Raw genomic sequence first — 15,159 nt, forward strand, 5'->3', positions numbered from 1 at the left:
GTTTTTAAGTATAGAGCATATCGGCGTGTACATTTTGTGTGCGTGTGTGCTGTGTGTCCTCTCATGTCATACTCACATCAGTCGTACTCACCGGTTTGAGCTGTGGGGCTGTGCTAACTGACACACACACAGGGAGAAACAACCATCAGACACGTGAGTCACCAGACAAGATGCAACAAACACAAACGGAAGCGGTGCTCCCTTTTTGAGCAAACGTCACAATGCTACGAGGGGCCACCAGGGACAAAATTCGGGATTACCTCGCACGCAGAATAGTGACGTGCTTCCACACAAACTACTACAATTTTTTTATCGCTCATATACACTACTGGAACTCTCTTAAAGGTCAAGTGTCATGAAATGGATGATTTTTAGTATGTTATTAATAACAAAAACGGCAGCCGGTATGCACCCATCTGTTTTTTCACCACAAAACATGATTTTGACGTGTATGGCTTTTTGTAACTCCCGCAATGAAAATCCTGTCGAGTGATTTGTTTTTCGAGAACAAGCAGGAAGTGAGGTACAGGGCAGTAAGCGGACTCGTTTGTTTCTATTAGTTTTACCTGCGGGAATAGCTCGTTTTTGCCGGCTCGTTGCATTGCTGGATATTGCTCGAACACTCGTGAGGATGGATTCGCTCGTCATACTTTTCCAAAAGATCCGGATCGTTGTGAAAAATGGATTGCACGGGTGCAAAGGACGAGAGCTTCGTGGGTTCCAAATGACAGGTAGGTGTGTATACAGCTACTAAAAACAAAAAAAACAATACAATAGTTGGGAGGAGGCGTAATCCATAAATCAGGGATGCTAAATGTGTCGATGTATGCATCGGAAGGCTTCCGTTCAGCAGCCGCTGAAGGACCGCCTCCGCGGGCCTTGTGAATTGGTACCGGCCTTGTTGACAAAGGGTGGCTCATATCCGTCGTCGTTCGCGGGCGGCATTGTTTTTATCACCGCCGCGCGGAGGTGGATCGGGCGGGGAGGCGGTTTAGCCGTGATCCGCATATCATCTAAATATGGTCTGAAACAATAGGGTAATATTGCCCTGGACACTTCACTCGATTGTGAGATCTTCTCTTATTCGAAAAGAGCTTCCGTGTCAAAAGGGCCGAGTTTGTCTCCCATAGTATGGACCACAGCGTCTTTTCAATGGCATCTCCGGGGCAGGAGATGCAGCCAATATAATGACATTTCCGCAACTTTGCGCATGGATGACGCGCTCTCCGCTCATATTTATTTTTTCGTATAGACATTGACGTGTATATTGTTATATGTAAGTTTCATTTCAATATCATTTTCAGAATGTTTATAGGGATGACACTTGAACTTTAAGAACTCACATAAAACAAATTCCAATGTTATACAAACAGATTTGAGTATGATCTGTGTATAAGAGTGTTTCAGTAGTTGGGAATGAAACCGAATTCGGAAATGACGTCCCAAACGGCCTCTCATATTAAAAATATCTTAAAACACTATTTATAAATAAATGCGCTATTGTAAAAGGTTACCGTAATTTCTCGTGTATAATGCGCTCAGAAGTATAATGCTAGCCCTTGTAGTCGACATTTTTTGTCTTCGTTTAAATTAAAACAAACCCACGGGATGTCGTTTCGGATATTTGGTGCAGTAGCAACAAATATGCTATGCTAATGATTTTAAATGACCCCCACCCGCACCCCCTTGAAGAGGTAAAAGTTCAGGTTGGTGACGCACTTTACCGTCATTTGTATAAATGTGTAACATAAGACATTAAATTTCATATTGAAATGTATATGTATTTTCTTTTTTTTACCACTCTATGTACCCATTTACGACTATACAATGTGATTGTATTTTTTTATTTTTCATACATACCTAAATATAATGTGCTCTCTTGACTTTTTGAAAATATTTTTGGAAAAAATTGCGCATTATTTTCGAGAAATTACGGTATCTGCACGCACACACACATATATATACATATAATTCTAATATATTATAACAAATAATTTTATGTAATAAATATCTATAGTATAAAATATAAAAATAGATTAGTAAACAAACATTGTAAATGATGTAATGTGAATAATACATTTTAAAAACCTAATTAAAAAGGCTAGTTAATAAAATGAAAAAACATGACATGTCATCTAAATTTGAATCTGAATAAAAAGTGTTACAAAATGTTTAAAAGTGGTAATGACACAACTGGGTTGATAAACTAAATCACATTTATAAAAGGAAATGTAGCCCAGTTGTACTCGTGCATTATACCCTTTTTGTCTGTTTTTTTTTTTTTTTGTAATTTAATGATGTGACATTCAATTCCTCAGCCATATGAGGCAATATTGCGATAGAATATTCCTGTTGGAGCAAAGAAATGCGTTAGCACATCTGAAAAAAATGATGTTTCCAGAAAGCAGATTTAATGTCTTTCAGAAAAAAGTAGTAATGTATCTTGATAAAAGTAGGATTTAGTCTTGAAGCTTTGAGAAAGGGGTGAATTCCATATTCCACTGTAAAAAGGATGAATCCATAATTAAAAAGTGTCATATACAGTCATATTACGGGGCAAGCCGAAAGAAAAAGAAGAAGATTATTGCAACAATAGCAGGTAAATTCAGTCTAAGCTAAAATCATAAATGGGACAAGTGGACTTCAAAACTGTAGGGGGCGCTAGGATGCAATGAAACAAACATTCAACCTCACATACGCTGTGAAAGAATTGCAGTCATTACATTTGTTTTCTCGTCGTGAGTTGGGATCGATAAATTGAAAAAAAAAAGAAATAATAACTATGTCTATTTCTTCCTCGACGTTAAACACCGACCCGGCACCCTTACCTGCTGACCCGGAAGGGGGCGGCGCGCCGGCCTTCTGCCACTCGGTGGCCTCCATGGCCATGCGCCTCACAAACGTGTCGTCCACGCACATCAGGATGTTCTCGGGCTTGATGTCCGTGTGGATGATTTTGCATTTGGTGTGCAGGTAGTCCAGCCCTTGCAAAACCTGCACGCCCAACGCAAAAAGGTTCTATCAATTTGTATATTTGCTCAATGACTGTGTTCAGATTCAGAATTACCGTAATTTCTGGACTACAAGACGCACCTGATTATAAGACAAGTATCCTACGGGGTTCTTTTTTTTTCTTCTTTGGATGCGTCTATTCCCATGCCGTCCAATTTTCCCACTGATCTATGCATAACCTTGGTCAAAATGAGTCTGTGACCTGTTTTAAGTTTGACATCTGTGCGGTTTGTAGATTGAACACAAAAGCCTTAAAGCACCAAACTGCTTACAAAAAGGGCTGATTTGTATTTGCTGACGTTGTGATGTATTTGCGGCAGTTCATTTTCAAGTACCTGCCGACGTCTTGGTTGTTCTATGCTAGGGGTGTCAAACTCATTTTTGTTGCGAACCACATTGTAGTTCCGATTTCCCTCAGAGGGCCGATATGACTGTGAATTTATGAACTAGTTTTGAATCAAAAATCAAGCGTAATGGGTTGTTCAACTGTTGTTCATGTTTGGTAACACAAAAATGCTTGCAATATCTCAACTTTATCATTTATGATATGACAATTTTTTTGTCGACACAGTGGGTCAGCTGGTAAAGCGTTGGCCTCACAGTTCTGGGGACCTGGGTTCGATCTCGGCCCCACCTGTGTGGAGTTTGCATGTTCTCCCTGTGCCTGCGTGGGTTTCCTCTGGGCACTCCGGTTTCCTCCCACATCTCAAAAACATGCAATATTAATTAACACTATAAATTGCCCCAAGGTGTGATTGTGACTGTTGTCTGTCTCCATGTGCCCTGCGATTGGCTGGCAACCCGTTCTGGGTGTACCCCGCCTGCTGCCAGTTGAATGCTGGGATAGCCTCCAGCAATCCCCGTAACCCTCATGAGGATAAGTGGCAAAGAAAATGAATGGATGGATGGCAATTTGAAATTTTGTTACAAATTATCACAAACGTTAGCGCAGTCCTAACAGGGCCAGTAAAAAAAAAAAAAAAAAAAAAAAAAAAACATACTGGTAAAAATCACTGACAAACGGGGGTAACACAGCAGCAACACGCTAGCACCGCGCTACCGCTAGCGCAGTGCTAACATGGCCGGTTTAAAAAAAAAAAAAAAAAAAAAAAACATACCGGGAAAAGTCACTTCCTCAGCAAATGCTGTATATTACACTGGACTCACTCTTTACGTCAGGAAAAATGCACAAATTAGCCGCATCACCGCATAAACTGCAGGGTTGAAAGCGTGTGGAAAAAGTCGCAGCTTATAGGCCGGAAATGACGGTAATTTGATGGCATGGGAACTTTAACCAAATCCAGCCGGACAGTTAGTTTGGGCCCTCCGTCTGACCTGTTTGATGATGCTCTTGACGCACGGTAGTGGCAGGCCTTGGTAATTGGACTTGATGATCCACTTGAGCAGGTGGTGACCCAGCACTTCGAAGACCATACACACATCTGGACCAAGAGTTAAAGATGACAGCTCACACGTACTCATACACGCACACACACACACACACACACATACATGCAATGTCATAGCCACACTCACACAGACCCGCAAAAAAACAGGCAACGAGTAGGATACGAATGCCGTTGACCCCAGAGATCTTGAAGTCATCTATGAGTTGGACCACCATGTCCTTGTTGGGGTCAGAGGGGTCGCTCTCCCTCACCTGGAACATAAAAAAAAAAAAAAGATGAAGGAATCAGATGTAGAGGAGGAACATCGAACATCGAGGAAAAAAGACCGGAGAGGCAATCGGATTCTCACGCATCGCAGCAGTTTGATCTCATCCAAGGCCGTCTCGGTGTAATGCTGGGCGCTCTTCACCACCTTCATGGCCACAAAGTTCTTCACTCTACACGCAATCACACGCCATTAATTGGATTGCACAGAAAGAAATGGCGCTCATCGCTTTCATCGCACTCCCACGCTAACACCGAGGAGGCAAACGTGTCCGAGAAGAATACATTAATGATGCGTAAACACAGCAATGATCATAACGTCATGAACTCATTAGTTGTCTTCTAATGATGCACATACAGTATTCAAAAATGCTTTATTTGACACACGGTATTTAAACACTCAATTTGGAAAATTTTGCTCTTAAAGGGGAATTCCAGTGGTTTGCATTAACAATGTATCCAATAGCTCATGTAATATCTACTCTATCTTGATCATGTGATGTTAAATTCTCTCTCATTTAATAGTGTTTTGAGAAGATTTTTATTGACAATTTTCGCGAGTCACATGACCTACGCGCGCGGCTTGTGACGTCTTACATGCTGTTCCATACGCTCATTTACACGGGACACCATTATGCCCACCGCTGATTTCTCGGATTTATCCTCATCTGATGAAGAAATAGCAGTATCGGTTGATCGGGAAGACGGAGGAATACTTCCATGCAGATTTGAACCTGTGGCTGTAAATAATGTTGAATATTCGGATGGTTTTTCGGGCGGAATGACGCCGGAGTCTGACGAGCTCGCTCTGCCGAGTGGCGGAGACGCAAGCACATTACTTATAGCCGCTTGGCGGTGCGAGCTCCCCGGCGACCCCCGGAGCTCGCACCCCTACCGAGGAAACTCCAGGGTTCGGCGGGGAGCCAGCTCCCGGCTCCACAGCTTGGCGTAGCGAGCTCGTCACACTTCGCGTAACACGTCACATCCTCGCACGTAAGACATGTGACTCGCAAACATGGCGGCGCACCTGAAAATTCGTAATTGTCGATAAAAATCTTCTCAAAACACTATTAAATGAGGGAGGATTTAACATCACATTATGAAGATAGAGTACATATTACATGACCTATTGGATACATTGTTAATGCAAACCACCGTAATTCCCCTTTAAAACGAGAAAATTGTATGCATATGAATAATGTTCATAATTGCTAATTGTTTCATGTCGTACTGAATAGCAGACCCGTTCCGATGCTGCAGCTTTAGATTCATTCTACAATACCTACTTTGCTCCCTATGGCGAAAACATTTTCATTTTGGACGCTCCACTACTTGTGTGAAGGACGTAAGGACGTAGTACAAACACACTGAGTAGTAGTGCAGATTGATACTTAGCAACAATAAAGACTGATTACTTAGCGCGCTTCTTGTAACCCAGAGCCAGCTCACTGGAGTTCCATTACTGTAATTAACACCGACACCGTGAGTAAATACCGCGCGTGTGTGTAAGTTGATACTGGGTTAACGTTACGCTCCTCCATCTCCAATTTAGAGAAAAATAAACGATGACGGTGCAAACTGATGCTTTGGTGCCAATGTATCGTGTTCTTGAGGTGAAAATGAACATCTTCTCAACTGTCTGTGTTCAACTTACTGAATGTCCCAGCACAGCCATACTGTGGAGAAATGGCCCCACCCCAACTTCCTTATCACATGGTACCTCCCGTTGAACAAATCCCCGATCTTGACCGGGTGGTAGCCTCCTGAGATGCACAAGAGGAGAAAAGTCCAAGAGCTCGACATCACAGTGTTGATTCTGTTGGTCTCACAACACGAGCATTTGGCACTGACTACTTTGCCAGTTTTAAATTTATTGTCAGTAGATTTTATTGAACAAAAACTGATTATAAAGTTTACTACGCAGATCCCCAAAAAAGAGCATCTGTATCTTGTAGCCAGATCAGTGAACAATCTATTCCATTGAGGAAGTAAAGAAGAAAAATAAGGGGGAAATATGTAAAACATCTATTTATGGTTGTTAGACAAAGTAGAGAGGTGGCTAGCTGGCTCGCCGGGTAGGTAGATAGCTTGCTAGCCATAGGAAGATAGATAACTAGCGAGATACCGAGCTAGTTGACTGGCTAGCAGCTATTTTAGATCAGACCAATAGACTGTTTTCCACTGACATCACACACCTTCCTGTTTAGAACGCGGTCGCCATTTTGGTGGGATGAATTCACGTAAAGAAACTGTAACTAAGCAGGAATCATTTCAGAAAGGCGTACGAATGCGGGCGCACTGTTATGTTATCGGTTGCTCAAATGAAAGTGGGCGTTGTAAAGAGTCTTTCTTTGGACTGGCAGCTGTGATTCAAGAACCAGTGCGAGAAAACGGATCAGCTAGCAAGCAAAAGGCGACACCTCTGGCTCTCTCGTATTAGCAGAGCCGATCCAGCGGCCAAGTCATGCCATTATGTCAGCGTTTGCTCGGAGCATTTTGTTCTTGGTAAGCATTGGAAAACTTTTAGAATTTTCCACCTATTTAGCAATAACCAAGTTCTGTGAAGGACAAATGAAGAGTTTGTTTTCAAAACGAGACATAGGCATTTTTTTCAGATTTACGAAACTCGCGCCAAAATTATCCATTCGGAGCAGGATAATTTTGGCGCGAGTTTCGTAAATCTGAAAAAAATACCTATGTCTCGTTTTGAAAACAAACTGTTCAAATATTCTTCAGGGCCAAGGGCCTACACAATACTCGTGTGTGAATGCAATACATGTCTCCAAAAGCTGTATTTCCTGTTTTATCATAATAAGTTTGCATCATGCGTCACTTCTAACAGTCGTACGAACATTTGTGTGACTCTGGTCTTTATGCAAAAGCAATCGTGTGACCGGCGTGTCAGGAGAGTGAACCCATCCGACATGGCCCAGGATGTAGTCACATGGTTGAAAACAGTCTATAGATAGATAGCGTTATAAAGATGTTGTGACTGTATTTCGTCCCCACCTTTGCAGTAGTCCGCTGGGTCCTCCTGCTCCTCATCGTCGGAGCCAAGGATTTCCTCCTCCGGCTCCGGGGGCCCCGCCGGCTCAGGGGGAGGCGGAGGGGGCGGCGGGGGAGGGGGTACGCTCGCCGAAGCTTTCTGCTGCGTCTCAGGCCTGCCGAGGACAAACGAGGTGACACTGTAAACCTTGGCCTCAAGTGTCTTTTGGTTTTTCTGCCGGTGACTCACAGCGGGTTGCGTGAGCCGCAAGTGTGACTCAGACTCGAATAATAACTTGTGACATTTTCCTGTACATACTTTTTTTTTTTTTTTATATGTCAGCAGTGGAAGCGTGCGTGGGTGACAGGTGGTCCCCAACAGGGATCCCAACAAGTTTAAAAAAAGCCGAGGAAATGATGTCATAAGTGTCTCTGTTTGGAATCGGCTAAATAGAAGTCGCAGCTGGTTATTTCTATGAAAGTAATTTGTAGAAAGATCTAGACATGCCTATTGTCACCGCGTCAATTGCTGTCCTGCAAATGCTCCCAGACAATAGTTCTTAAAACTCTTAAATCACAGGTGTCAAACTCAAGGCCCGGGGGCCAGATCCGGCCCGCCACATGATTTTATGTGGCCCGCGAAGCCAAATCTAGAGTGTCAATTTCCATAATTCTTGTAAAAAAAAAATCTGTACCAAAATTTCAACTTGTCATAAATCATTAATGACAAAGTTGAGATATTACAAGCATTTTTATGGTCCTGAACGTGAATAGTTGAAAAACACATTACCCATGATTTCTGATTCCAAAACTAGTTCATAAATTGATGATGTAAATATGATCAGACGATTAAACGTTTTTGTTCCACAGTCATAACGGCCCTGTGAGGGAAACCGGACCAACAATGTGGCCCGCGAGAAAAATTAATTTGACACCCCTGTCTTTAAGTGATTAAATTAAAATGATCATCAATCCACCCATCTCCTACAACGCTTATCCTCACTTATATCTTCATATTAGGGCTGTAACTAATGATTATTAATCAATTAATCTGGCAATTATTTTAGTTATTCATCATTGAATCAGATTTCTTATATTAACAAACAGCACATTACTGTATTTCAAATTGACAGTTCAGAAAATATGAAAAAAGATGAAATGATTATGATCCTGTTATTCCTTTTGTCCGTAACTTCTGTCAGAAAATGGCCACCAAACAAAATGTTTACAAATGAATTATTTTGAAGACACACAAAGATATATATATACATAGAGAGAATTACAATGTCAAGTGACGGAAAAAGGAGTAATTAAGGCACTATAACGCCTTAATTACAGTTTCACTTGTTTATTGAACGCGTCACATACAAAACAAAAACATTCACTGTCCTAATGGCGTGCAAAAGGTCTTTTGTGCCCAGGGCCCACAAGGCATTCGTGATGCCTCCTGAAAAAAAATCGTCCACGAGGGGCTGGACCGTTTTCATGCCCACCCAAAGCTGTTTGGATGCCACCGGAGAAGTGGACGGCCAGGGCGACCCCCCCCCCCGTCCCCCACACCTTTTTTTCTGCCACTGATGAAATGGCACCATCCTTATCATTAACCCCACAATACAGAAACCAAATTATCAACACAAAGCCAGCAGGTGGAAGCTGTTTTTTTTTTTTTTTTTTTTTTTTACACAGCGGTCACAAGCACAGAGACATGATTGAGCCTCTCGGTGTGTTGCCGTGGCAACTGCAGCGCACGAAGTGGGGGCTGGGCTCGGGGGCGGTTTCTGGGGAACCCGGGGGCAGAAAGCGTTAAAAGCGACGACGGTGACATAGCCGGCTTTCCCGACGTGGTTGGCGTTCCGATTTCATTTTGTTTTGACAACCTAAACTGTGTCCTTGGACTACAGGATGCCACATTTTTACCGAGGTAGTCAAGTAGGCCATTCGTACATCACATCTACGCTCGCTGTTTTATTATATTTTTGTTTCTTTGTTTGTCTACAATATGATACCACAACTCAGCCGCACCTCCCACCCACTCATAACTTTCCTGGACATGAGCCAAGCCCCTCTAGAATATTATAGGAGAGCAGGAAAGACGCTCCAGCCTGAAAGGTGGGCAAACCAACCCGGGAGAGAAAGCGTGAGACAGACATTAATGGACCTTTCCAATGGCGATCTTAAGCTCCGCCCCCTTAGTCATGTCCCACGAGCTTTAAAAATGGCGATTGAACAGAACATGTTTGTGTCATAAGCAAGGCTGGACCACAGCCAAGAGGGGTGTGCACAACTTTAGTCTATAATAAAACCCGCTGAACATCATGGCTTTGCCTTGGAGTCCTGCATTTGGGTCCGCCTCCGCACCGCTGGTTCATGACGGTGGATGGTTGACAAAAGCAACGGAGGGCAGACATTTTACATTGAGTACCACCTAAAAGAAATACTGAGTTCTCCAACTTACTTTACTTCAACTGACTTAATCGGTAACTTTTCCGTAATGGAATTATTTGACGCATTTCATTTTCACCGATTGCAAATGGGTCTTGGTCAGAGGTAATTAATAACAAAACACAAGTGAGTAAGGATGGTATACCGGCACAACAGAAGCCCACAACATGTCCTCCCTGATGTTTCTTATTCTTTATTTTATCCCAGACATCAAGAAGACATCAATTTTTAACTCCAAACAGTGCCAATCAGCCGTGATTAGTGGACCCTCGTCCTCTGGTTGAAGGAGCGCTAAATACTTCCTCATACCTTAATGTGGACTAATTTTCACATTAGAATAACCAATTTGCTCCTCAAGCGTATGCGTGTGGACGGTCACTATAGCTACCGTGATTGGTTTGCAGTTTGGGCGTAACTGTCGCCATGATTGACCTCCAGAGAGTCAAGACCATACCGGGTAAACATACGAGTTCCAAAAGATTACATTTATTCAGTGACATCAGCACCTCTGTGTTCATCAATTGAAATGAAAAATACATATAAACATTATTCACTTCAGTGTCTACACGAAAAAATAAATATGAGCAGAGAGCGCGTCATCCATGCGCAAAGTCGCGGAAGTCTCATTCGACATCCAAGTGGTCACCATATTGGCTGAATCTACTGCCCGTGACGTCACCCCGCGACATTCGCCATTGAAAACACGCTGTGGCCCCTACTATGGGAAAACGAACACCCCCCTTCTGACACAGATTCTCTTTTCGAGGAAAAGAACATCTCACAACCGAATGAAGTGACCGGTGCAATATTACTTTATCGTTTCGAGCAATATTTAGAGGATATGCGGATCACTTCTAACTAACAACAGACTCCCAGACAGTTTGTATGAGCCTGCCGGTCGGCTTGTCCAACCTACTATAGGACACGCAAGCGCTTTTCAAAGAAGAGAACATCTCACAATCGAGTGAAGTGACCGGGACAATATTACCCTATTGTTTGGAGCCGTATTTAGATGATATGCGGATCACGGCCAAACCACCTCCCCGTCCGATCCACCTCCGCGCGGTGTAGATGAGCCACCCCGGCCGAAACCGTGATCGGCGGACACGGCGCCGACGGGCACATCGACACATTTTGCACCTCTGACTTATGAACGCGGATCTTTTGTTACATTCTGAAAGGATTACGTCCTCCCCCCAACTGGTGTTTTTTTTTTTTTGTAGCTCTATACACACCCATTTGTCATTTGGAACCCATGAAGCTCTCGTCCATCGCACCCGTGCAAACCATTTTTCACGACGAACCGGGTCTCTTGGAAACTTATGAAGGGTAACTCCATCCTCCCGAGTGTTCGAGCAATATCCAGCAATGCAACGAGCCGGCATTTTGGCTAACACGAAGGAACAAAGAGCTACCTTCCTGCAGGTAAAACTAATGCAAACAAACGAGTCCACCTGAGGGCGGTCCTGCCATGTACGTCACTTCCTGGTTTTTGTCGAAAACAAATCCCTCGAGAGGATTTTCATGGAGGGAGTTACAAAAAGCCATACATGTCAAAATCCTGTTTTGTGGTGAAAACAACACATGGGTCCATACCGGCATACTAAAAATCATGCATTTCATGACAGTGGCACTTGAAAAGAAAGATTAAATGGAAAGAACAGTTGAGCCATTTAGATTTATTCTAACCTTAAACTGCATTGGGATTTAAAAAAATAATACACTGTCCTCCCCAAATTCTTCCAAAATTTCGTTGTCTGATATCAAGACCAATTTGTGCCTGGAACATGTAGCTCGTCGGGTTATCACTTTGAAATGATTTCCATTTTTCTGCAGCGCTTGCTGGAGAACTAGGACGCCAGACAAGAAACAGCACACATCAAGATGTCTGATCTCGAGTCCTCCAGACGTTCTAATATTTACCCACACGACAAAAAAAAAAACCAAGGAGAAATTGTTTTCATGATCAAGGAGGGAATGAGATTCAACCATCTGACAAGGACAAAGTCAAAGTGTTGTCTGTCATTTCTGTCCACATTTTTGTGACGATGAAGCACGATGAATATTTACGACCACAGATAAGAGACGAGAACCGCATTTTTCACGAGTCAGTCGAGAGGGATTGGACGCCGATTAGGGTCAAGACACACCCTGCAAAGGCAGCTGCTGACACAATAACAACGGTTACTAACAACGTTTACTTGCACTTGCCAAAGAAAACGCTCATTTGCAGTAAACGCCTCGCACTTGACAAATCGAAAGTGGGTGTGACAATGATGACATGCACACAAAGGACACTTTGCCAATGATCCTGCGTTAGAATCCGGTGGCACGGCGCTCCGCTTGTTTGTGTCTGAGCAGTTTAGCCGCTCTAAACTGCTGACTCGACGGGGCACGGCTGGAAATGTCAAAACAACCGTCCAAGATTTACCCTCTAAACAGGCGGCCCTGTTAGACGCAAAGACAGCACACGTGCAAGATAAGTGTGTATTGTCACCTTGACTGATAATGTTTTTGTCCTGCAGCTTCGATTCTCAGTGGAAAATCGATTTTATCATTCCCAGTTCGGTGTTATATAAGTCACGACCTACACGGCGAGCATGTACATATATTGTACCTATGTCTGTCTATATCTGCTAGCAGACCACATCTGAGTACATAACTAGAATATAATTGAATATGCATCCATTTTCTTTGCCGCTTATCCTCACGAGGGTCGCAAGGAGTGCTGGAGCCTATCCCAGCTGTCAACGGGCAGGAGGCAGCGTACACCCTGAACAGGTTTCCAGCCAATCGCAGGGCACATCGAGACAAACAGCCACACTCACCATCACACCTTGGGGCAATTTAGAGTGTCCAATTAATGTTGCATGTTTTTGGGATGTGGGAGGAAACCGGAGCACCTCAAGAAAACCCACGCAGGCACTGGGAGAACATCCAAACTCCGCACGGGCGGATCCGGGATCGAACCCGGGACTTCAGAACTGTCAGGCCAACGCTTTACCAGCTGATCCACCGTGCCGACTATAATTGAATAGTCCAATTTAAAGATCAAAGCAGTTTTCTCAAGTTTCTGTGAATTTTGCAAAAAAAAATGTATTATTATTGCTGGTTTCCAGGTTAGAGCTAATATTTTTAAATGGTAATCAGGGTTAATATGAATTAAGCCATTAAGATGGAAATTTAAAAAGTCTTTGAAAGAGGACAATTTATGTCATTTTATCACAAAACCTGGAAAACATTTTGCAAGATTAACTATATATTAAAATTATTAAAATATATATTAGAGAATAACTACACGGAGGCACGGTGGAACAGCTGTAAAGCGTTGGCCTGACAGTTCTGAGGTCCAGGGTTCGAGGAGTTTAAATGCTCTACCCGTCCGTGCCTGCGTAGGTTTTCTCCTCCCACATTCCAAAAACATGCAACATTAATTGGACACTCTAAATTGCCCCTCGGTATGATTGTGAGTGCGGCTCTTTGTCTCGATGTGCCCTGTGATTGGCTGGCAACCAGTTCGGGGTGTACCCCGCCTCCTGCCTGTTGACAGCTGGGATAGGCTCCAGCACTCCCTGCGACCCTGGTGAGGATAAGCGGCTAAGAAAATGGATGTATAATTACACCGACATTATCAACCTGCATCAATATATTGTACACAGTTCATAAGCAGATTCCACACAATTATTCACTTCTAAAGATTTTCACCTCGCCTACACTGCATATCTACAAAAAGTAGACATGGAGGTATTTTCTTAGTACCTGCGCATTACTCCAAATAGCAGAGGAAATCCCATTCAATTGATAAAAAAAGAACTGAGTATTGTATTGTGTATACTATCATAAAGGTATTTACATTACATCAGCCTTGATGGTGCGCGCTTATGGGAAATGTGTTACTGCTGGTATTCATTTCGTTGCACGTCGAGTGAAAATCTTCACCCGTGACGTGAGTCATGTGTGTCCCGGACTGTTTGCCGCAATTAATGGCACGCAACTACCATAGCGAAGAAAGTGAACCCTCATTAATTTTGTTACAAGTCTCGGGGTTTGATATAATAGAGGTAAAAAACAAAATAAAATATGGAAACAGACATGAAAGATGATCTGCTAACTTAGCACAACCAGGATTGCGTCTCCCAAGTGGTCAACATTGCTGTGGAATTCATTTTTGCGTGTATCTAACCAAATGCAGATAATACTGGGTAGAGTAGAAAAAAATGGACTAATTTGCACAGGCTTTGTCATTTAAATCAAAGCTGAGACGTATTGCGGTGGCTGATTTTGCATCTTGAAAGCGTAACCTTGACTGCCGTTACGACCATGAGAACAAAAGTATATCATTTGAGAAGCAATGAACAAAATTTTGTGACCCATCATCTATTCTACCTATGACAAATCTCAGCATTTCCTTCCATCTGGGTCATTTCTGTACACTGAGGCAATTGGTTCTGACCTCCCCCTGAGCAGTTTTTTGGGTGTCGTCTTAAGTCTTAAACACAATGCTACATCCAGTTGACACACACTCGTGGCGAGTTACATTCCAGTTAAAAACATACATTTATCCATCCATCCATTTTCGTTTCCTGCTTATCCTCACGAGGGCCACGGGGAGTGCCGGAGCCTATCCCAGCTGTCAACTGGCAGGAGGCGGGGTACACACTGAACTGGTTGCCAGCCAATCGCAAGGCACATCGAGACAAACAGTCGCACTCACAATCACACCTAGGGGCAATTTACAGTGTCCAACAAATCCATCTATCCATTTTCTTAGCCGCTTATCCTCACAAGAGTCGCGGGGAGTGCTGGAGCCTATCCCAGCTGTCAAAGGGCAGGAGGCGGGGTACAACCTGAACTGGTTGCCAGCCAATCGGAGGGCACATCGAGACAAACAGCCGCACTCACAATTACATTTAGAGGGTCCAACAAATCCTCTTTTAATTTAAATCGGGCAATTTGCACCAATTTAAAACCTCCTTCCAATACATAGATTTCCGGTGATGTCACCACAGTCGCATTCCCTTGTCGGCCATCTTGTGTGTCACTACCG

At 43.2% G+C, this 15,159-nt stretch overlaps 1 protein-coding gene across 4 annotated transcripts in view; it reads right to left on the reverse strand.

Moving 5' to 3' along the window:
• LOC133502424 (SRSF protein kinase 2-like) overlaps positions 1-15,159 on the reverse strand; it is a 65,641-nt gene that overhangs the window by 13,407 nt on the left and 37,075 nt on the right. For 3 of the 4 annotated variants that reach the window (XM_061823206.1, XM_061823207.1, XM_061823210.1), the window contains 7 exons: positions 7,695-7,846; positions 6,340-6,448; positions 4,771-4,858; positions 4,585-4,672; positions 4,348-4,454; positions 2,829-2,994; positions 77-117 (listed from right to left, as the gene is read on the reverse strand). In XM_061823206.1, the coding sequence (XP_061679190.1) occupies positions 77-117; positions 2,829-2,994; positions 4,348-4,454; positions 4,585-4,672; positions 4,771-4,858; positions 6,340-6,448; positions 7,695-7,846 (751 nt within the window). The remainder of the gene's footprint in view (positions 1-76; positions 118-2,828; positions 2,995-4,347; positions 4,455-4,584; positions 4,673-4,770; positions 4,859-6,339; positions 6,449-7,694; positions 7,847-15,159) is intronic. The other variant, XM_061823208.1, reaches the window with a different exon arrangement.

The sequence above is a fragment of the Syngnathoides biaculeatus genome, chromosome 6 (assembly GCF_019802595.1).
Source record: "Syngnathoides biaculeatus isolate LvHL_M chromosome 6, ASM1980259v1, whole genome shotgun sequence".
Lineage (NCBI taxonomy): Eukaryota > Metazoa > Chordata > Actinopteri > Syngnathiformes > Syngnathidae > Syngnathoides > Syngnathoides biaculeatus.